A 24,500-nucleotide genomic window follows, 5' to 3' on the forward strand; every position below is an offset into this window, starting at 1 on the left:
TAGGCCCTGTTTAGTTCCCAAAAATTTTCACACCAAAGTGTCACATCGAATCTTACGGCACATGCATGGAGTACTAAATGTAGACGAAAAAAAACTAATTGCATAGTTAGGTGAGAAATCGCGAGACGAAACTTTCAAACCTAATTAGTCCATAATTAGACACTAATTGCCAAATACAAACGAAAGTGCTACAGTAGCTAAAACCCACACGCCCTTATTCAGTGGGTAAAGATTAGAGCGGGGATCAAACATGCCTTGGCTCCTTTTATCTCCGTGGCATGTGAACCGTAGAGACACAGAACTCATACAAGGTCTTTCCACGAGGAAAAAAAAGGGCCGGGCCTTGTGGACAACTGACCACCTTTTTTTTCTCTCCCATTCACCGCCTCGCCCCTCCACCCCTTGCTAATCACTATTCGCTTCCCTTTTCCCCACGCGGCGGCGCGGCGAGGCCACCGACCGGCCGGCGGGTGCTGCCTCTTCTTCTCCCGGCGCCCCCGCCCCGCCCGCCTGCCCCACCGTCCCCCTCCGCCGACCGCGCTCCCCCGCCCACCGAATCCCAGCGCGCCGCCCAGTCGAGCGAGGATTGTTCGTCGATCGCAGCCGCCAAGCTGGTGCTGGGTCGGTGTTGAGCCGAGCGGGAATCGGACAGGACTCGAGTCGAATTCGTCCTCACCTTCTCGTCGTTACTGGTAAGGAAGCCCTAACGTTGCTTGCTCGGATTGAAATTGAATTCCCTGTTCTAGCTAGGGCGTCTGCGGTTCCGCCCTTGAATTTTCGGTAGATTCGAGCAATCCAACCAGAAACTCCCGAAATTCCTTTCCGGGATGGGTTATCCGACCCATCGAGTCCCTCTAGCTGCAGGATGAGTTCTTGATTTTCAATACAATGGATTTCTCTGACGCTTGCTGTCAGTCTGTCTGAACGCGCAACTGAACAGAACGCCTGCATTTTTCTTATCGCACTTGTTGCCTTATCCCCAAATTCCATTAGTGCTCGGTTTAAAGATGTGGCCTACCACATACACTTCCACACACCTCCCTTAAACCTTTCCTGCAATTTTGTTTGTGCAATATTATGTAGGGAAAACCTGGAACATCGTTATACTGCAGTCTTGTATGTCCAGGATTGTTGTTTAGGCCTTTTTACTGTTTCGTAGGTTGGAGCACTAAAATGTTGTAGGTTAAACCTGAAACATCTTTCGAAAGTAGCTAAGTATGGCCACTATCAGTGTCGTTTTAAGTTTTTATACAACATTGTTGTTTGGCTGCAGCCACTGTCTCTAACTTTGTACAGCAGTGATAGGGTTGACATCTTTTGGGAGTGACCTCTGTTTGCTGTTGTGTCCTATATATCACTGTGTTCGCCTGCAGAATCGCTCACTTTGCATGTCACAACTTTATGTTGCTGATGCCAGCCAATGTGTGTTATTGGTGCAGATGCCAGAAGCCGAGTGGAATGATGAACGCACTAGGCTTGTCTGTGAACTCTTTGAAGAACAAGTTCGGGCTGGGAACAGGCCAAACACGCACCTGAGCAACATTGGTTACCGCCAAGTTGCAGCTAAGTTTCAGCAGAGGACACAGCTTCTCTATACAAAATTGCAGCTTAAGAACAAATGGGACAAGTTTAAGAATGACTACATTACCTGGAGGAAGTTACTTGTAGTGGGAAAGGGTTTACCTTGGGACGCAACAAAGGGGACATTTGTTGCTGACGAAGAATGGTGGAAGAAGATCAATAAGGTTTGTTATGCGTAAATTAAACCTGTTCCTTATTTTTTACTGTTTATTAGTTGATTTTAGTCGCATGACACCCTTTCCTTTTCATTACTGGTAGGAGCTGCCAGGTGCAAGGAAATTTCGACATGGCGGTCTACGACATGAGGATAAGTTGAAAGTAATGTTCGACTACATCACCAGTAATGGTGTGGATCCTTCACCACCTGCTCCAGAAAGCCCGAAGAATGGGGTGGATCATTCGCCACCGGCCGCAACTGGTTTGCCATCTGCTCCAGACTGCCCCCTCAATGGAGCGGAGCATTCGCCTGTGACTGCACATGGGTTGCCATCTCGTCCAGACAGCCACATGAATGGCACAGATCATTTGCCACTGGCCACACATGATTTGCCACATGTTCAAGAAATCCCCATGAATGGTGTGAACCTTGATGAATCGGACAACAATGCTGAAGATAATGATGACACTCATCAAGAGCCTGTGTTTCGGTATTCTTCATCAAACAGGAAGAAGATACCGATTCGTTTCAGTGCTGCAAAGAAGAAGAAAAACAAGTCCGAAACTGCTCTGCTCATACAAGCTCATTTGTACCGCATAACTGAGCTGGCTCAGAAAGCACAGGACACTTTCGAAAAGTTCAGCTCCCAGGCTGACTCGGCGCCATGGCCTAGCATCCAGGATGTTATGACACTGGTCCGGGAGTGCGGAGCACGGTGTGGAAGCAATGAGCATTTCATCGCAACTGAACTGTTTGTCAGTAGAGAACAGAGGGAGATGTTCCTGACCATGGAAACGGCCGAGGAACGGTTCCAGTGGCTTAGAAGAAAGTACATCGTCAAGTATTTGTCAGGTACAGCAGGTACAAGTCTGGGTACTAGATGAAATGATCCTGGGAGTCTGCATTAGGTTTTCTCCCAAGTCTTTTAGGCTTTAATATCCAACATGACACATTTTGTATTGGAATCCTGATATAGCATGCTTTGCAACCTGACAAGTATGGTTGTATGAATGTGTAGCTATCCTCTGGTTTCACCTGTTCCTGTGTAGCAGTTATCTTTCCGACGCAAGGGGGGTGAAATAATCTCCTATATATAATTTCTGGTATATCGGTGGTATATATAATTTCAGTTAATCCGTCGGGTTTCGGAGATCTGCGGGTTTCGGTTTCGAGGATGGATTTTCACCCGAATCGGTGTTCGGGGCGGGTTCGGATTTTAAGTTCGGGTTTTGGTTTTGGCTACCCAGAGACTCCACTCAATCGGAACCCGCCCCGTTGCCATCCTTAACTAGCCATATCATTTCGCTGAAATTTAGCTTATGCTGCTGCTTATGATGAAATGTTGTGAGAGAAAAATACTGTTCGTTCGTTAAAGTATGGCTGAAGTAGTGCCGCAGAACAGGGCGTCAGGTGGTGGTTTCGCAGGGTGTGATGGACTCCTGCACAAGCATCAGGTTATATGGGTCAACTAGACCAAATTCGTTTTCATGACGTTTATTTTTGTCACAGTATTTGTGCCACATTATTTTTCCGCATCACATGCCACGACAGATTTGCCATGTCAATGGACACGTGTCTGACACCCTATCTGATATGCCATGACACCTTTAGTGACAGATATTGTCATCAATAACCGGAGCTTGGGTGGTGCGGCTTGCCGGCAAAGACCGAGCGCGAATCCTCGATCACTGTCGCACTTGGGGACGGCCTCACCGCTCGTTTCTTGACGGACTCATGGCTCCTAGAGGGTCCAATCAAGAAGTTCGCCCCGCACCTCTTCGCCGCTGTGTCGAGGCGGCGTCGCGGCAAATCCGTGCTTGATGCCATCACCAATCGCAGTTGGGTGCGCGACATCCAGGGCGCGCTCACCATTGAGGTGTTATGTGACTACGGCTCCGTTCGCGTGTCTTTAAACCCGGCTTGATCCGCTTCTTCTTTTTATATCCGGAATAGTGTTTTCCTCTCACAAATTCCTCCAGATTCATTCAGATTTCTTCCAGAATTCCTCCAAGTGAACAGGGCCTTGTTAGTTGATCTTCACCATTGGGCGTTTATCTCTGCTCCCTGATCGGGGGAGCCCAACCCTAATCCGGTTGGTGGGCCCCTGTCGCACAGCACACATAAAATGAAGGTGGGGGTGAGGGCTCGGACTGAGAGGTTCATCGGAGCCGCCACCTACTCAACAGAGAAACCCTAAAACCGATCTAAAGGAGTGCTGGAAGCGACGGGATGTGCGCCACCACCACTGCCGTCGCCTATGCAGGTTCTCCAACGCCCCCACTGTATCGCCACCTCGCCTCCTCACCACCACGCCGAGCACTGGCGTCCGCGAGGCTGCATCCAGGGCGGTGTCGGCGTCCACGCTGCCGCTGCGGTGAAGCTCCGCAAGGTCGAGGAGCCTAACTACGGATCTACGGGTTAAACACAGAGGTACCAATCCTACGATCCTAACAATGGTACCAGAGCCAGTTACCTCTGTGTATCCATAACCCTAACCGGGTAAAAGCAAAAGAAAGAGAGACCGGCTCACGGTCTACCGGTCATCACCGCCACCACGCGTGGGGGAAAGGAGCCGCACCGTTCGACGGCGCACAGCAAAAGTAAAGAACCAAACAGATCCAGTTCGGATCTAAGGAATGAAGAAGGATGGGTTCAGTTTTGGCCGAACCCTAAGACCTAACCCTAACTCGCATGAAGAAAGGGAAAGAATCAGTCTCGGGAAAAAGAACAGTTTTGGATGAACTAACACATCCTCATCCCAATCGGAGTCAAATCCGAAAAGAAAAGAAATCAAAGAAAAGAAAAATCCAAAGAAGAAGAAGAACAAGAATCGGGTTCAACCGAACCCTAACCCTAGATCGGGTACGGGAAAAGTGGACACGGTTTCAACAAAGAACCCTAGCAGTTCGTCAGCCTAGGGTGTAGATCTAGGGTTTCAGATTAAAAAAACAAAGAAAATGCCCGATCCAGATCGGATCGGGACGGAACTTGAACCCTAACCCTACAAGAGAAAGAGGACGGTCATGTGGCTACCTACCTGGAGCCTGGCCGTCCTGTCACTGCCGTCGACCAAATCTATGGCCGACGAGAGAGAAACAGAGCCGCCGGGCTGGGTAGCCTGGCGCGCGCGAACAACAGGGCACCGTCGCGAGACTACTCGACGGCGGCGTGCTCCGCAACTGGGCGAGCACGCACGCCGGTGAGGAGCTCCACGGCGGTGCCATCTCGTCTTCCTCCTTCGATCACCGTAGGTGGCCGCCGCTCGTCCGCCGCAGCGCGTGAGAGTAGGAAGAGGAGAAAGAGAAAGAGAGTGGCCAGGGGAGCCACGGGCGCGAACCCCTCGTCGCCACCGGTCGATGGCCACCGCGGCCGCGGCCACCGCCGTCGCTGCGTGCTGAGTTGCACTGAGGAAAGAGCGGCGACAGAGAGAGAACAAAGAGAGAGAGAGCGGCGAGGAAAATGGACTAGGGTTTTCTGAGGAACCCGACGTCGCCGGGTTTTAATCCGCCCGATCTCGCCGCTCGGCCGTAGGATACAGACGGACGGCGCAGATTCATTGGACCGGCTTTCAGCCCAGGCGGGTGCGCGCGCTAGGCCACTTTCCCGGCCCAGGCCCAGGTTGCGGCCTAGGCGCGGGGGAGAGCGCGGGACAGTGCCGCACAGGCGTGGGCCGTGGGCCGCCTTGCCATTTTGGGCCGACATAGGAAAAGCAAGAGCCCAGTTTCGGTTTTTTCTTTTTCCTGGAAAATTGAAAATACAAATTGGCTCAAAAGAAAAATCAAAAAGAAAAATAGAAAAAGGTATTTTACCTGTGGGTAAAATTCAAGAAATTGATTGAAAGTTTTTCCGCTGCTAAAGAAAAAGTACATTCTCTAGTGTTTTGAACCGACATGATATTTAACTGGAGAAAAAGAAAGTTTTTCCAGTAAATATTTATTTCCTGGAAAATGATTAATGGATTAAAGAAAATAGGAAAATCAATTTTCCCTGTGGGTAAAATTCAAGAAAAAGAGAGTTTTCCACAGCTAAAGAAGTTGTTTATTATCCAGTTATTTTGGACCAACGTTGTATTTAATTGGAGAAAAAGTGAGTTTTCTGCTGCTAAAGAAATTATTGATTCTCCAGTTATTTTGAACCAAAGTGGTATTTAATTGGAGAAAAAGAGATTTGTCATGGATTATGATGTTGTTATTTTCTGACCAACGTTGTTAATAACAATATCGTAATTTTAATGATTTATGCATTAATTCTATTTCTGCCCAACGGTGATGTAGAATTAGTGTATGAGAACAGTTGTAAAAGTTAATGATTTATGCATTAATTCTATTTCTACCCAACGGTGATGTAGAATTAGTGTGTAAGAACAATTGTGAAAGTTAACGGTTTATGCATTAATTCTATTTCTGCCCAACGGTGATGTAGAATTAGTGTATAAGAATAGTTGTATGTTTTGATTTTGACCAACGTTGGAATCAAGGCATGCAAATGGTGTTATTTTTATGTTAACAAAAGTTTTGACCTGGTTTTCATCTTGTCTAAGGTGGACTGGGTAGTCACCTCACCGTGTTCCACTGAGTTTGTGGCACCGGTGAGGGAGACAAAAGAGAATGATGCCACTTAGGCAACTAAAGAAAGGGATTTTGAATCCCAAAAGATATCCTATGACTTTTGAGCATAGGAAGTGAGTCACTGCCAACAAGAAATGTTTGGCTGTGATAAAGAACATGATTGAACCTGCAATTGTGGGCTCAATCCCAGAGTGTGACACGATCACCGAGTACCTCGATAGAATAAAGAGTCAGTTCACTGCCTCTTCAAAGACATATGCTACCCAGCTGATAAAGCAGCTGGTGACAGAGTGTTACTCTGATAATGATGGCATAAGAGAGCTCACGATGCGTTGTCGAAATTATGGCACTATCGTTCAGGCCATATTTTGAGAGGGAGAATAGAAAGACTAGTTAAGAATGATATTCTTCCTCCATTAGAGCTCTCAGATTTAGAACAATGCAGAGAATGCATAAAAGAAAAGTACGTAAAGAAGATTAAGAAAGATGACAAAAGAAGCGTAGGAATTTTATAGATTATTCACACAGACATCTGTGATCAGCTTTCCTGTAAAGAGTATGGATGATTATGATTCGTTCATAACATTCACAGATGATTACTCCCATTATGGATATATTTATCCAATCAAAGAAAGAAAAGATGTATTGGATAAATTTAAGATATTAAAGATTAAGATAGTCAGGTCTGACCGTGGAGGAGTACTACGGTCGGCATACCCTAAAAGAATAGCATAGTAGCCCAGTATTCTATACCGGGCGAACCTCAGCAGAATAGAGTAGCTAAAAGAATCAATAGCACCCTGATGGATATGGTGGGCAGTATGATAAGTTACTCTACCTTACAGTTGAGCCTATGGATGGAGGCGTTAAAAACCCCATTCATATTCTCAAAAGAGTACCAAGTAAGTCGATGCCCAAAACACCATATGAGATGTGGACAGAAAGTGTACCCTCACTAAACCACTTGCGTGTGTGTGGGGGAGCCCTGCTGAGGCTAAAGTATTTAACCCAAACATTGGAAAGTTAGATCCCAAAACAGTAAGGTGTTATTTCATTGGCAACACAGAAAAGTCAAAAGGTTTTCGTTTTCCACTGTCCAGAGAGACATACAAAGTTTGTGGAAACGAGACACGCTGTTTCCCTAGAGGATGAAAAGATGAGGGGGAGCATGGTAGCTCGAGAAATTGTCCTTGAAGTGAAGCGGGTGTATGCGCCCACTCCAATGATTCATGAGCCATTTTTCTCACTACCTGCTGTAGCTGCACTGACAGTGCTAGATACTGTGGTGCTAGCACCTGTTGTTATCCCACCTGTGGCAACAATGAATGACGATGAGGAACCTGTTCTTCAGGATTCTATAGAACCTATTGCCACACATGAGGGGGGAGCAACAACAGCCTCAAACAGAAGATGTGCCAAAAGTGGAGGCCCCTAGAAGGTCTCAAAGAGTTAGAAAATCAGCTATTCCTGCTGATTATGAAGTGTACAACACTGAGGAATTTCAAATGGAGGATGACCCCACCTCATTTGAAGAAGCCATGAGAAGTGATCATTCATCAAAGTGGCTTGAGACCATGGAAGATGAAATGAAATCAATAAATGCCAATAAAGTTTAGGACTTGGAAATAATTCCTAAAGGAGTCAAAACAGTAGGCTATAAATGGGTCTACAGAACAAAACTTGGCTCTCAAAGGAATATAGAGAAATATAAAGCGCGACTTGTGGCAAAAGGCTATATGAAAAGAGAAGTGATTGATTACAATGAGACCTTTTCTCCAGTCTCATGTAAAGTTTCCTTCAGAATCATAATGGCATTAGTGGCACATTACGATTGAAAATTACATCAGATGGATGTAAAGACGGCATTTCTCAACGGAGACTTGGAGGAAAATGTTTACATGGCACAACTGAAAGGTTTTGTCATGGAAGCTTGCGACATGCTCAAGTATGTACATGCCCTGACTTTGCATTTGTTACCGTGTTTTACTTGGCAGATTCCAGAGAAACTCTGGAATAGAACACTGAAATTGATAAAGAAAGTCTTGCGTTATTTGCAAGGAACGAAAGGCCTCATGATGACATATAGAAGATCTGATTCACTCCACATGGTGGGATATTCAGATTCTGATTATGCGAGAGTGAATGCATATCCAGACGTGGATTTTCTATCATCTCGCAAATGGGAGCTATTTCATGGAAAAGCTCAAAGCAAACTGTCACTATATCGTCCACAATGTATGACAGTTTGTAGCGTGTTATGAGGCAACGGGCAGGTGAACTAACTAACGAAGTTCATACCCGGTTTGAAGGTGGTTGACGACATCAAGTAATACTGCGATTATAATCTGGCAGTACAGGATGTTCACAACATAAGTCAAGTGGTGCTGCCAAACACATTGACATGGAGTATTATGTTGTGAAAGATAAAGTCCGGGATCAAGTCATAAGTCTTGAGCATATAAGAACAGAAATGATGCTCGCGGATCCGCTTACAAAAGGCTTACCACCCAACATGTTCAGAGGACATGGTATTCAGAGAACATATAGCTAGCTTGGGTTTAAGGGAAAGCCTAAAATATTCCTGGACAAAAGAAGGCCCAAAGATAAGTATCTATTTCAGAACAGAGTAGTGAGTTGTAGCTGTTAAGTCTATCGGCAATGGACCGTGACGATGAGACATGCTCTATGAGCTAATCTGTAATGGAATGAACAAAAGTAAATGATATGAAAGTGAAAGATGGAATGAGATCAAGGGGGAGAATGTTAGTTGATCTTCACCAATAGGTCCAACGGCCTATTGGGCCCTTATCTCTGCTCCCTGATCAGGGGAGCCCAACCCTAATCCGGTTGGTGGGCCCCTATCGCACAACACATATAAAAGGAAGGTGGGGGTGAGGGCTCAGACTGAGAGGTTCATCGGAGCCGCCACCCACTCAACAGAGAAACCCTAAAACCGATCTAAAGGAGTGCTGGAAGCGACGGGATGTGCGCCACCACCACTGCCGTCGCCTATGCAGGTTCTCCGACGCCCCCACTGTATCGCCACCTCACCTCCTCACCACCACGCCGAGCACTGGCGTCCGCGAGGCTGCATCCAGGGCGGCATCGGCGTCCACGCTGCCGCTGCGGTGAAGCTCCGCAAGGTCGAGGAGCCTAACTACGGATCTACGAGTTAAACACAGAGGTACCAATCCTACTATCCTAACAGGCCTACGTCATCGTCTGGGAAAAAGTTGACGGCCTAAACCTACACCAAGACACATCCGAACAGGTTCATTTGGTGCTGGACCCCGGACAACATGTACACAGCGTCGTCATCCTACCGAGCATTCTTCTACGGCATGACGACGTTGAGGGGAGCAAAGGAGCTATGGCAAGCGCGGGTGCCGCTGAAGTGCAAGTTCTTCTTTTGGCTGTTGCTGCATGATCGGCTCTGGATGGCAGTGAGGAGAAAACGCCATGACTTGCAAGATAGCGATGAATGTACGCTATGCAGCCAAAGAGCCAGAATCACCAGATCACCTGATGGCCGGTTGTGCCTTCGCTAGAGAAGTATGGTTCAGAGTCAGAGTCCCGTGCCGCTGGGCCTCGGTAACTTGGCACCCACCCCGGACACGTCGATCACCGATTGATGGCTTCTCAATAGGGCGCAGTTGGGAGCGCAGCAAAGAAAAGGATTCGACAGCCTCTTAATCCTAGGAGCATGGTGCCTATGGAAGGAACGAAACCGGAGAGTTTTTGATGGAGTAGCTCGGTTACCCAGTGCGTTCACGTCCAAGATCATGGAGGAGGGCAATCTCTGGTTGGGGCGGGGTACAGCCACCTCGCCAAGCTATGGGCGATGTCGATGATTGTTCGGTGGATTACCTCCGTTGTTCCAACGCTATTGACCTGTAATAGTTTCTTTGCTGCGCCAGTTGGCTTTTTTTCTTTTGGATCTTACAGGGCTATCGCTGGGAGGCCATGGCGTGCCGCTCGCATTCTAATCTTACTGGCGCTAATCGCTGTAAAACTCCTTCTCCTTCTTAATGATATACATGCTAAGCATGATCACAAAAAAAACTAGTGATAGAAGAGCTGTTGTCACTAAGATTTATGACAATTGGGTCTACGGTTCGTTGTCCATTATTATTTAAGTAATCTCAGGTAACTTTCTTCTTCTTTCTTGTTGGGCCTACGGCCTTGCAATTTGTATCTTTCTCCGTACTAGGTTTGACCATCCAATTATAATCCGAGTTTGTTTCTAGCCATACAAGGAAATGGGTTTATATTTTCTAAAATCATAAATAATCCATTTTAAATTAGAAAATATGAAACCTGTATACTTTTAAAAAACAATATAATTTATCTATGGGTGTTTAATTTAGGGTTATTTGTATCCTATTTGCTGTGGTTACTACTGTGTTATTCACGTAATCATACCCGTTATTTATTTAAATCAATATTTTTTTAATATGTTAAACCTAGAGACCAATCAAGAGAATCTGTACCCAAATAGTGTACTACCAAATACAGTAGAGTTAAATTAACAAAATTATTCCAAATAGAAAACTAAATTAAGTTAACTGGTATTGATAGTTCGGTAGTTAAATATTCCTAGTATTCAACTTCGATGGCCAGTGAAAAATGGACTTCTCCCTCCCTGTATATTACCCCGAGCACCTCCGGCGCAACCGAGAGCGCTGTTTTTTCTTGCCCCACACACGATCTTCCCGGTCATCTCGGCGCTCTCTGTTTTTTTTTTCAAATAAACGATCACAGATGGTTTTCGCTAGTGCCTACACGTGAATTTCCGAAGGAGGCGCGTCGTGGTTTCCACCAGTACATTTGAGCCACTCCAAAGAGAATTTGGTGAAAAATATCGTCCAACAGCTTTTTAAATTGGTTGTTCAAATATAGTCATGTTCTATTTTAAATTTATCGTTAGCCAAAGATAGAAAACGATATCTCTCTAGAGCGCAAACAAGATATATAAAATTGTTGGAGTTCACAAGATATAAAAAATGGTTTTTATGGAAATGACTCTCCAAATGATGATTTAAAGAGTGATTTTAGAAAGACCCGAAAATGCTCTTAAAGGATCTCCAAAAGTTTCCAAAATCCACTCCCAATCATGGTTTTTTAGCAAGACTGAAAAACTGCTCTCCAACAACTCCCTTTCTCGACTCTTAATCTTTTCGCAATGGGGAAAATTAACCCAATCGTGCGGAAATATACGCGCGTGTATCGATTGCCCAATCAAAAGGTGGAAGGACGTGGGGAAGAATATGGAGTACGATAGGGTTCGCCTTCTATATTTCAGGAGTGAGGTTTTGGAAATTGTTGGAGAAACCAAAAAAATATGCTGCTAACTTTTTTTAGCCACTCGGAAAACTCACTAATTTACTAATTATTTTTTTGGAAACTATTGTGTGTGACAAGGATAGAGAAGAAATCAATTTCGAAAGTTGTTCTAAGCCAAACTTTAAAAACACAAATATTTGTGGTACCAAATAAATATATTATGAAAATATAGTTTATGATGTATCTAACGATATTAATTTGGTATCATAAATGTTGGCTCTCTTTTCCATAAATTTAGTCAAACTTAAAAGTTTAACTTCAGACAATTCTAGGAATTAATTTATTCAAGGACAGAGCGAGTAAGTAGTAACTATTAGTAACCTTTAGCTAAGGATTACTTACCTTAGCAATTCTGTTTGGATGCTAGTTTGCTACTCGCTCCATTTTCTAGGTATATATCTTTCGGTGTGCACCTAGATATAAAATATCTCTAGATACATAATAAAATCTATGTATTTAGAAAAGCTAGAATAATGACTTATACTTAAAAATGGAGGGAATATTTTTAAATTGCTGGAAGTTAGCACTTGGTCTCCAAATAAGCCGTAGTAGTAATGATCCCCAAAGAGGAACACCACCATCTCCCAAAATATTACATCACTGCTAATCATTTGAAACAGCATCCCCTAGAGGCCTACACACCTACGCTAAAGCTCTCAAAATGGTAAAGGGTTAATTGAATCTATATCGTTATAATTTTTTCAATGATATATCATTACTATTTGTATATTTTGATCCGTGCCATTACAATTTGGTCTGTAGCCAAGATTTGCTAGTTTCTATGTTTATGACGATGTTAGTTCCTCATGCACCCTCAACAGTTGACCCTATCGGTCAGATTTATCTCTTTCTTCGCTCTCCACTCCGACTGCAGCTTGTGTGTCCCCTCTGCGTGTCTCCATTGGTCTCTCCACATGCGTGGACGTCATCCGTGCCCTCTTCAGAGATGGGCCCAATGCTTCAGTGCGCCCCCACCGCCATCTCGAACGGCGCCGACGAGGAGTCATCCGCATAGGAGGCCATCAGGCGCGATGGGTGCCATCGTGAACGGGGGGAACGCACATCACTACCCCGCTACTGCAATGATGCTCATGCACCACGGTGGAAGGGAGTTTCGCCATGTGAAAGCCTTAAGTTTGTGTTTGGTAACTGAGTGCAAACAAGTGGACTAATAAGTGCTTATGATGTGATAAGCTAGGTTAAGTCAATACCCAAGGGTTGAGCAAGAGGAGGCTACATTTGAGATGATGATCATGGCCACAGGTTGATCAAGTGCTCAACTTTGGAGAAAAGAGAAGAGATGGAGCTAGGAGCAAGCCCAAAGCCAAATGTATATTTGATAGGGATGTGCTTTCACCGACCAAAGTGCGATAGAGTGCATGGTTAGGTTTAGGATAGATCGCCATATGATTAAGATGGGATCTCTATAGCAACGTGGTTATCTAGTGCCACTAGGATGTTGACCTAGTGACATGGTGAGGAAGCAAAGTGAAAATGCTTTGGAAAATGTTTCAGTGCTTAAGTGGTGGTGTTCAAGTTGGAACGCACTTGGAGTTAACAATTTGGAAAGCATCTTAGAGAAGGCACTCCACTCACTGGAAATATTCGACGCCCTAGCTGTGGGTCACTAGAGAATAAGCTAGGTCCTAAACCTCTTCTGACTATGTGTTGAATAGGTAATCAGAATTGTTTAGGGTAGCCTAAGTTAGTGCACTAGAGAAAGCAGTCCAGAGGGGACATGCGGTGCTCAAATGTGCACGCATGGGAAATTCAAAGGCCGTCGCCACAATCTTCGATGGTGGGCACCGGACCGATCCGGTGATCGGGTGGTGTACACAGAAAGTTTCTGACCTCACTAGAATTGTCTGATGATGGTCACTGAAGGTTCACCAGAGAAATAGTCAGTTGGTCGTTGGAGCCAACGACTATTTTTAGCCAAGTTTCGTCTATGTGTTTGGGGGGAGGGGCGGGGGCACCAATATTCTACGGTGGTGACTCAGTAGAAGCACCGAAGAAAGTGGCCTCTAACAGCTATGTTAAATTAAATTTTGGTCATTGGATCTTCATGATCCTTTCTCCAGTGGTGGTTGTCTGGTGCTCACCGGAGTTCTTCGATGAGTATGTTGACAACCCACCAAGAGTCTTTCAATGGCTAGTTCCTTACGAAACTTATAAATAGAGGTGTCCTCAGTCCTTTGGGGCTCTCTTGGCCATTCTAAGACTGACTCCAACAGGTGACCTATATGGGCACCCAAACCCAAAATGGGTAGCAGGAGACCCAAAATCGGCCTCCAACAGAGTATCTATATGGGAGACCCATTTTGGGTTGCCTGAGAGGTACAACCCACATATGAGCATCATCTCTCCTAGAAACCCATTTGTAGAAAGAATTCTCTTTTGGGTCCTATTGTTAGAGAAGATGTCGAATGGGTATTGAATCCTTTGCCTGTAGCGCTACCCAAACGTTGAATAGGTCTTGTATTTTGGGTGTTGTTGTTAGAGATAGTCTAACAGATACACACACACCCTAGAGGAGATAGAGAACAACTTCCACTCACTTTTGCACTTAGAGATAGATCTAGAGTGAGATTCAGAGAGATCTACTGCACTTGCTTAGAGAGTTTGCATCTAGTGACACTAGTTCATCTTTGGAGCTATGAATTTCTTATTACTCTTGGTGGTTGCTACCACCTAGATTTATTGGAGCAGCGAGGCGCCATTGAGCACCGCATGGTGATTGTGCAGGGGCTCTGGCGGGTATGCAAATGGACCCCATGGGCCATTTAGTTTGGACTTTAGTGTTTGATGATGAACATGACCATTTGTACTAATATTGTTTGCTAGTCTTTTTGGATATAGTTCAAAGGAAGCAAAGTGGAGATCCAGATGATCAACACATCAAGAAAGACCTTAGAAGACATGTTGAAGACCAATAAGTACAAGCAAGAGTCCAAGACATAAGATGGAAGAAGCCCAGACGAAGACACGCAAAGAAACGAGACAAGTCAGGTGCTAGGGTAGCACCGGACGTCCTCGTTGTGCTCATGGTGGAGCACCGGATGCACATGTGTGCACTGGCAATGGCTTCAGCATCCCACCAGATGCATCCATTGTCACACCGGACTCCTCACCGAATATGGGTTCTAGAGATGAGGATGTAGATCGAGTTAGAGAAGGCTAGAAGGCACCGAATGTGTCTAGTGGCGCACTAGACATCACACCGGATGCCCAATCTCCAGCAGTTGGCAATAGCTAGAAAGCCAATGGCTAGCTGACGTGGACGCACCGGATGTGTCCCGTTGGTGCACCGAACATGTCCGATGCCTACGTAAAAAGCGGATGTGTAGCCCAACGGCTACATTTGGAGTTGGAGGCTATATATACCCCCTTGGCTAGCCATTTGAGGGTGTGTAGACCTCAAGGAAGACTTGTGTGAGTTGAGGATCGTCTCTAGTTGCTCTAGCCACCAAAGTGTTTAGTTAAATACTTGGTGATTAGCATAGGGGCTTTGCAAAGTGCTTAGGTTAGTTAGACCGCCGCTTTAGTGCTTGCTCTAGGTTTAGGCCTAGTGTTTAGTGAGGTTTACATACCTCTCGACACTCAGTGCTTGCGCATACCATTGTTGTACACTGAAGGGAATGTAGTCTTGCAAGACCACACCGACCGCATTTGTGGTGTGGCTACCACTGTGTACCAGAGGGAACAAGGTCCACGGAGGTTTGGCCAGAAGCTTGATAGTGAAGATAGTGAGGAGCGATCTGGGAGAGGCTATTCCAGGGACCCACTTACACGTAGGGAATGCCCGAGGCTATCTACGGAGTTACTCGATCGGGAGCTTGGCCCTTGCGAGGGGCTCTAAGAAGGACTAGGGGGAAGCCTATGTGCTTCTTGATACGTTGGTAAAAATACCAGAGTCATCGATGGGAGTTTCATCCCTATCAATTAAGCTTCCATATTTACATTGTGTACTTAGGTTGTGTGCTTTACCTTCCTAGCTTAGTTGATAGGCCAGTTGATAGGATTGGGTCCTAGGTTGTATCACTCTTTTGCGATAGAGATAGCAAGACACCTAGCAAAATATTACTTGCACTTTTATAGTTAGTTTACTTATTGCATAGGTTTGGCCTAGGTTGAAATTAGTGGCCATAGTTAGAAATACTTTTGAAGTTGTCTACTTCACCCACCTCTTAGGCGTCATGGTCCCTTCAATTGGTATCAGATCTGGTTGGCTCAATTTAGACCTTTGGCTTCACCACCGTTGAGCTGGCGTTATTTAGTGTGGGAAGGATGGATACCTCTAGGTGCCCACCCTTTAATGACACTAATTTCCTATTTTGGAGTGCTAGAATGGCTTGCTACCTAGAAACGGTTGCTCTAGGTGTTTGGAGAGTCACCTGTGACGGGATGAAACCGTTGAAGAATCCCGAAAAACCCACGGCTAGTGATGAAAAGGAAATTTACTTAAACAAAAGAGCTAAAAATTGCTTGTTTAAATATTTGAGCATGGAAATCTTTGACCAAGTGTTTAGACTAACTAAAGCAAATGAAATTTGGTTAAAATTACATGGCTCCATGATGGTACAAGTAATGTTTGTGAGCAAAAACATTGCCTAGCCAAACAAAATTATGATTCCTTCAAAATGAATGAAAATGAGCTTGTTAGAGATATGTATTCATGTTTGAATCTAATTATCAATGAGGTCAATTCTATAGGATTGACAAGCTAGATGATGCGGACATTGTGAGGAAGATCATCTCGGTACTACCACATAGCAAATATGCAAGCATCGTCATCATCCTTCACAACATCGAGGACTTGAGAAACATGATCCCATCACTTGTCATTGGCAAGTTAGTGGTATTTGAAATGTCATAGAAGATGGGTCAAGAAGAAGCCACTTCATCATGTAAAAGCATAGATCTCACATGTGATGAGCACAAAAAGATGAAGGACGAGAAGCAAGTTGAATCAAGCTCAAGCTCAAGCTCCTCAAGTGAAGATGAAGATGATGATGATAATGATGATGATGATGAAAAAGGTGGTCGCCAAGCCTCCACCTCCGATATTGATGAAGAGATAATTAAATTAATAGAGAAGGTGGTGAAGAACATTAGCAAGTCGAATGTCTAGGGTGTGCCCATTCAAATTGAAGATTTCCTATTTACCAACCAAAGAACAGAGCAAAGAAACAAAGGTTGCTATGGTTGTGGCAAAAATGGGCACTTTGTGGAAGATTGTCCAACAAACAAGCCCACACCCAAGGACAAGAAAAAGAGGTGCAAGGCCAAAGCCCTTACAACAATCAAGACTTGGGATGATTCATCAAGTGAAGATGAAGGCCAACACAAGAGGCACGGCCGCAAGCACTCATCATCAAGCTCCTCTCATGTGCCTTATGGCATGAGATAACATTAAAAACTCAAGCTCTAGTGAGTGATAGTGATAGTGATGATGAAAAACCCTCTTATGAAAAACTTGCTCAATCCATCCAATTCTTTAATGAAGTTTGCACTAAGAAAAAATCTCAACTAAGTCAACTTAAAACTAAGTATGCAAACTTAATTAAAATGAAAGACAAATGATTGTGACAACACTAATGATATGCAACTAATCAAAATAATAAATGATTTAAAAGCAAAGTTAACTAGCTCACAAGAAGCTTATGAAAGTTTGCTTACTAAAATGAACACTCAGGTAACTGAAAATGTTGCTAAACTTATCGGTAGTACCCCCATGGCACATTAAAAATGAAAAATTAGTTTTTGAAACAACTAAAACGGATACCTCTACTTGTTGCAATGATTTATTTAAATTAGACTCACCTCTGTGCAATCAAGTTTGTTTTAAGAATGTTATTGTAGAAATATGTACATAGGATATCACAATGGAGAATGAGCAACTTAAGCAATAAGTGGCTCGCCTCACCAAGGACTTGATTCAAGTAAAAAACAAGACGAAGCAAGCCCAACCTCATCAAGATAACATCATCAAGGAGTGAAGAAGCTTGATGAGGGAGCAACTGTGATTTGCTATGTGTGCCCCAAGTCCTATGAGTGCAAGGTGAAGAATGGGGGAGAAAAGAAGAAAGAGAAAAACAAAAAAGCAAACAAGCAACATCTCCAACACCTACACTAACAAGGTTGACAAGAAGTCCACTACACCATACTTACTATTGAAGAAGAAAATGACAAGGTGGTGGCCAACAAGGTGAACAAGCAAGCCAACACAAGAGGGGCAAATAAGAATGTGAGCCAAAGGAAATGATTTCAACCATGAAGAGCACCAAGAAAGTTTGGATCCCAAAGGGGAAGTAAGAAGTCCAATGGAATTTGGGGGAATTTAGAGTCTTGACAAAGGTTGGATGCATTTCATGGGGTGCATCACATTGGATCATGTCATTGCCAAGTTGGTTAGTGAAAACTATGGACCCAAATTCCACTATCTTTGTAAGGTAACTAGATTTAAATTCTTGCAATTTCAATTGGCATCTAGTTCCTTTATGCCTAGGTTTGCCTATACACATTTAAATTCATGTTGTGCATACACTAGGTAAATCATATGGTATGGTTGCTTGATTTTAATCTAACCCTTGGAGCAAACCTTCATGGTTTACATTGCTTAGGAGTATGGCACATAGCCCTAGTTTTCAATTGGTTTAACTTATATGTGCCAAAGTCCAAAATTGTAGATGACTTACTCCTAATATCACCCATAAAAATGATCTCCACCTTCAAGTGGTGTCATCTTTCAACTGGGATTTTGACCTTAAAAGTCAATGTGCATGTCTCCTACACGTATTATATGCTTGTATTAACACTTTTAGGGGGTGGTTACTCTACAAGTTCGAAGCTTTGATACTAACACTCGCTTCAAGATTATCATGTGTGTAGTAGTATCATTACAAGAAAAATGGAGTCCCCAGAGATTAACATCGTGGCTTCAAATGATATCAATCCAATTGGATTTCAACATATGATATCCCTAAACCGATGTCATTATGTTGTTTTTCAATTTGGTACCTTTATGCTTTCTCCATACATTATATAGATTAAACTTCTTTATGTATTATTTGCTGATTATGCATATGTTTTGCCATCCACCATATGTAAGCATACACTTAGGGGGAGCTTAGTCTATGTAATGTGAGGGTCAAGTTTTGTGACCAATTCCATTCCACATACAATGTCACAAAATTTGACCCTCCCTTTGCTACTAAAGTCTTTCTTTTAGTGTTAGATTCCGAAGGGGGAGAATTTAAAGGACCAAGAGCAAGACCGGCCCATAATAAATACCAAAATCACAAATTCAAAAATTTTCAAGCATACAAGTGGTTTTGGTTATGGGAGATTGTAAAGAAAACTGGAGGGAATCCTATTTTGGGAGTTGGTCTAGGAAAGGAAGAAAGTGGATTATGGAGTTTGGGGGAGGCTTATGTCCATAATACCACACGAGGGGACAAATGGCAAGGGCAAGATGAGTATCACTCATTTCCTTTAGGTGGTATCTTTTAGCATCATATGATCTTGCCTTTGCATTGCATCCTAGCGAGTAGATAGTGTTTTTCATATGGTATATATTATTTGCTTGCATTGGTCATGTTGTCATCAAGCACAAAAAGTGCTAGGGGGATTGTAAGGAAAATGGTCCCCATGGACCATTTAGTTTGGATTTTGGTGTTTGATGATCAACTTGACCATTTGGACTAATATTGTTTACTACTATTTTGGATATAGTTCAAAGGATGCATAGTGGACTTGGACTTAGGTAAAGTGGAGATCTGGATGATAAACACCTCAAGCAAGACATAAGAAGATATGTTGAAGACCTATAAGTACCAGCAATAGTCTAAGGCACAAGATGGAAGAAGCCCAAATGAAGACACAAGAAGAAACAAAACAAGTTAGGTGCTGGTGTCAGCACCAGATGTGTCCGGTGTACTAAGGGAGGAGCACCAAACACACATGTGTGCACCAGGCAATGGTTGTAGCATCCCACTAGATGGGTCTGGTGTCACACCGGACTCCTCACTAGACAGGGGTTCCAGAGATCAAGTTAGAGAAGGACAAAAGGCACCAGACATGTCCGGTGGTGTACCGGGCATCACACCGGACGTCCAATCTCCAGCGGTCAACAATATCTAGAAGGCCAATGGCTAGCTGATGTGGATGCACCGAACATGTCCATTGTGTGCACTGTATATGTCTGATGCCTGCGTAGAAAGTTGTTGTGCAACCCAACGACTACATTTGGAGTTGGGGCTATATATACACCCTTGGCCAGCCATTTGATTATGTATAGAGCTCAAGGAAGACTTGTATGAGTTGAGGCTCATCTCTATTTGCTCTAGCCACCAAAGTGCTTAGTGAAATACTTGGTGATTAGCGTATGTGCTTTGTGAAGTGCTTAGGTTAGTTAGACCATCGCTTTAGCGCTTACTCTAGGTTTAGGCCTAGTGTTTAGTGAGGTTTGCATACCTCTCACCACTCGATGCTTACATGCACCATTTTGATGCAATAGAGAGGCTTGTAGTCTTGGGAGACCACACCAACTGTGTTTGTGGTGTGGCCGCCACCATGTACCGGAGGGAATGAGGCCCATGGTGGTTTGGCCAAAAGCTCGATGGTGAAGACGACGGGGAGCGATCTAGGAGAGGCTATTCTAGAGACCCACTTGTGCGTGGGGAAGCCCTAGGGTTATCCATAGAGTTACCTGACCGGGAGCTTGGCCCTTGTGAGGGCATCCTTTCTAGGGGCTCCAGCAAGGACTAGGGGGAAGCTTGCACGCTTTTTGATACCTTAATAAAAATACCAGAGTCATCAATGGGAGTTTGCATCCCTATATCAATTAAGCTTCTACATTTATATTGTGTACTTAGGTTGTGTGCTTTACCTTCCTAGCTTAGTTGATAGGCTAGTTGATAGGATTAGAACCTAGGTTCCATAACTCTTTTGCGGTAGAGATAGAAACACACCTAGCAAAACCTCAGTTGCACTTTTAGTTAGTTTACTTATTGCATAGGTTTTCTTAGGTTGAAATTAGATGCCATAGTTAGAAATAGTGTTTAAGTTGCCTAATTCACCCCTCTTAGGCGTCATGATCCCTTCATGGTGGAGTTCTTATGAGGGGTTCTGAGCTCACCCCGTGGAAGATCACAAAGGGCTACTCTAGTGGATGTCTCGAGAGTAGCTATAGTGGTATTGATTGATTGGCTTCTTGCGGCACCTACATTGAGGGTCAAGCTTGAATAGTTTTCTTAGCATGCGAAGTAATCATCAAGAGACCTACCTAAATGAGGATGTAGGTTGTCAGCAAGCAACCGAACCTCGAGGATAAATTGTTGCTCCCACTTGCCCCATTGGTTTCCTATATACACTTGTGCTTTATCTTCTTGTACTTAAGCTTTTGTAGCTAAGCTAGTGGTTTGTTAGTTGTAGCTCTAGTAGTCAAGTATCTAAGCTTGGTTGTAGGGTTGAGATGGCAGACTAGAGGGGGTGAATACTCTTTTCTAAAACTAATTATTGCATCGGCTAGCCAATAGAAATATGGAATTAAAATCTAAACGGCCTAGCCAAGACTATACCCCTCTATCTATGTTGCAAGCACCTTATAAAAAGATCCTAAATAGGTTATCACAAAGGTGTCAAGCTAGTGGAAGGTCACCTAAATAATTCTAGTTAGCAAGGTCACACAAACCTATGCAACTAGTCAACTAAGCACACCAGGAGCTCCTACACATACTAGTAAACAAAGTGCACAAAGCACAAGAGCACTACTAGCACTACACTAGGACTACTCATTAGTTACACTACATAAGCACACCTAGAGAGCTACAACTACTTAGTTACACAAGCTAAGCTAAGCTACTTAGCTACACAAGCTAACAAGCACAAGATCGAGAGCAACTAATTTACTACCCAAGTATACTAGTTACACAAGAGCAACAACTACTCACTAGCACAAGTATATGAACAAATAAATACAAGCTAGTGAAGGGAATTGCAAACCAATGGAAGTGGACATGATGATTTTTATCATGAGGTTCGATGGTTGCCAGCCATTTAATCCCCATTGAGGCAAGCCCAAGGTTGTCGTCGCTGATCCACTTGCTAGCGGCAAGCCTGCAAGCTTGCTCTCACTCCTTGAGGTGTACTGTCACAAGAGCTCTAGCACTCGATCTAGACAAACCACTTGGCACTCTTTGCACCTCATTTCTACAAGAGTTACACTTTGTGATCTCCCTTGGGATGAGCACAATCCCCCTCAACAAAGCGATCTCCTCTAGAGTACCGCACCAACTTTGGGCATGGCACACAGAGTCCTTGTTGACAGTCATTAACATCAATTATAAACCGTTAATATAACCAGCATATATACTTGATTTCATCACCAAACATAGGTCTAGGGGTTTAAAGAAATAAATTCCATGAGTTTTGGTGAATTTGTGTTTGCAGGAGGGTTTATCTAGAAAACCATCAAGGCGGACCTAAACGTCAGATTTAATCGTAATTATCCATGACGAAGATAACTCCAGAAGGTTCTAGAAGACTCCAGGAGGCAAACCACCGAAGCGGTGGCCAAGGGGCTGCCAGGTGGGGCTAGCTAGCCCCACCACTAGGCAGGCCAGCCTGTGGGCCCCCCCTGGTCAGCCTCCCCTTAGAATGTCGGTTCTCCACCACCTCCTAGATTTCATCTACACCATCCTTTTAAGTCGGTTCATCCAACAGTGATCGAGGTAGTTGATGCAGATTGATGATGTGGCAATGCCTTGCCTCCTACTTCATCTCCCTTATATAAGGCGCCCCCTACCCCCCCCCCCCTCCCTAAAGCCATCCTAAAACCCTAATTCATATCCTCCTCGTCAGGATCAGAGCCAGCTCTCAAGAGAAGATTTGTCCTCTATAGGATCTAGTCATGTACCTAGAAAATAGTGAGTGAGAGAGTGAGGGAGGAGTTTGGGGGAAGTATCGGCCTATCGGTGCTAACTCTATGGCTTGTACTTTGGTAGATCTAGGCTTCTCCAAGTCTACATCTAAGATACCTCTGGTAATTGATTTCTATTTAAAGTAAGCTTTGTGCTCTTTTGTTTCTGGGTTCATAGTTCTTTTGAGTGCTCTAGTCCTTGCTAGATCTCTAGATTAGAGTAGTAATCGTTAGCATAAGCATGGTGCTTAGGCTATCGGCTACCTATGTTTGCTCCCTGCTTCCTGGTTGTGTGGAAGCAGCAGGAGCAGACAACCCCGTCTATCTTTTGTAGTCCACACTGAATTTAGCAGGTTCTTAAATTAGTAGGACTGTCGTCATGTCGGTACAATTATCTATTAGGGGTGCTTTACCGTCTAAGCGACGTCCCGAAGTGAACACTAGAATCATAAGTCTTGCTTTGCATAGGTCATAACCATAGGAATCCTCTCTACTCACACCTTAAACCTTGATTGCTATCCCTAGATAAACTTGTTGTTAGACAACACACACACATTTCCCCTTGGATACGACACTCGATAATACTCTAGGTGAAAACTACTTCGATACCCATGCACTTGCGGATTTTGTCTTTGTGTGCCACCACAGGTGTCAACAAGTTTTCTAGCGCCATTGTCGAGGAAGCGGTTGCTGTGATTTCATCAAACCAGGTTTGTCCTTGTATCTTTTATTTATCTTTAAGCATGGATAATATCACGCCTATCAATGAATTTACTGCACCCACAGGCGCACAACTAGAGCCACTAGAATCTTTGAAACCTATCCTTACATCTGGCTATGAGTTGCATCCATCTTTAATAAATTTGGTCCAAAAACAATCGTTCTGAAGAGAAGGTGATGAAAACCCATATACCCACCTATGAGAGTTTGAGCAAACCTATGCATGCTTGCATATCGCAGGCATGTCATATGAAACTTTAAAGTGGAAGCTATTTTTGTTCTCTTTGATGGGAAGAGCTAAACACTGGTATACCTGAATCGTAGGGAGTGTACAAGGATATTGGGAAGCTCTATGCTCTAGCTTTTGCTTATCTTTCTTTTCCATCTCTGGAGTGGTTAGCCTTCGAATAGAGGTTCTATCTTTTAAATAGAAAGAAAAAGAATCTCTTGGTGCGGCATGGGCACATTTTAATGACCTAGTCAACTCTGGCCCTGACCTTGCCATTCAAGACCCTATGCTTTTACAACACTTTTATATGGGTCTTAGTGGGGAGACCGCATAGCTTCTTGATACAGCTTCTGGAGGTGTCTTCTTACATTGCTCTGCTAGTGAAGGGAGAAACATCCTTAGAAAAATCCTAGATAACACTCCCTACACCAGCGTGTGTGACAATGGCCTAGAAGACGTAGTTGAGAAAACTCCTAAGGAAGAACCTTTGGTAGTTGAGCCCAAACCTTTAACTACGCCACATGAAGCCTCAACTATCCTCCAAGTTCCCGAACCACCAAAGGAGGAAGAAATTCCGCCTTTGTAAAATATGTTCGAATTCGAGGAAGATCTTTTCTTTGATTTTGGAAACACCTCGAATTATTATGCCATAAGGAAATCTTCGACACCATCAGCACCTAACCAGCATCTTCCTAACCCAACCAAAGAGAAGTTCCTTAAACAGACTCTGAAGGAGTTGACAACAATCGTAAGCAATGAGTGGTTGGGAGAATCCAAGCTTTCTCATGAAGTTATTCATTTAGATTCTCCTTCTACCTCCATTCGTTGTCAGATTTGTAAAACCTCCTTTGATGCTTTTTATAATACGGTTGTAGGAGTAAATCTTATGTCTAAATCTTTTGCACATACCCTTCCTAGAAATATACAATTAACTCCAACAACCAAACTCTTAAAAAGTCTCTTCGGGCAAATCCTTCCTAG

General features: G+C 43.9%; 1 protein-coding gene across 1 annotated transcript; it reads left to right on the top strand.

The window, feature by feature from the left end:
- The first annotated feature begins 342 nt into the window (after window positions 1–342).
- LOC136508813 (L10-interacting MYB domain-containing protein-like) lies at window positions 343–2,749 on the top strand. Its single transcript, XM_066503591.1, has 3 exons — window positions 343–692; window positions 1,440–1,745; window positions 1,840–2,749. The coding sequence occupies exons 2-3, from the start codon at window positions 1,440–1,442 to the stop codon at window positions 2,620–2,622; spliced, it is 1,089 nt and encodes a 362-aa protein (XP_066359688.1). The 5' UTR covers window positions 343–692; the 3' UTR covers window positions 2,623–2,749.
- Window positions 2,750–24,500: the final 21,751 nt, after the last annotated feature.

The sequence above is a fragment of the Miscanthus floridulus genome, chromosome 15, assembly GCF_019320115.1.
Source record: "Miscanthus floridulus cultivar M001 chromosome 15, ASM1932011v1, whole genome shotgun sequence".
Lineage (NCBI taxonomy): Eukaryota > Viridiplantae > Streptophyta > Magnoliopsida > Poales > Poaceae > Miscanthus > Miscanthus floridulus.

Coding starts and splice junctions, on each gene's coding strand:
- LOC136508813 (XM_066503591.1), top strand. CDS start 1,440: ATGCCAGAAGCCGAGTGGAATGATGAACGCACTAGGCTTGTCTGTGAA. Junction 1,746..1,839: donor GGTGGAAGAAGATCAATAAG/GTTTGTTATGCG, acceptor CATTACTGGTAG/GAGCTGCCAGGTGCAAGGAA.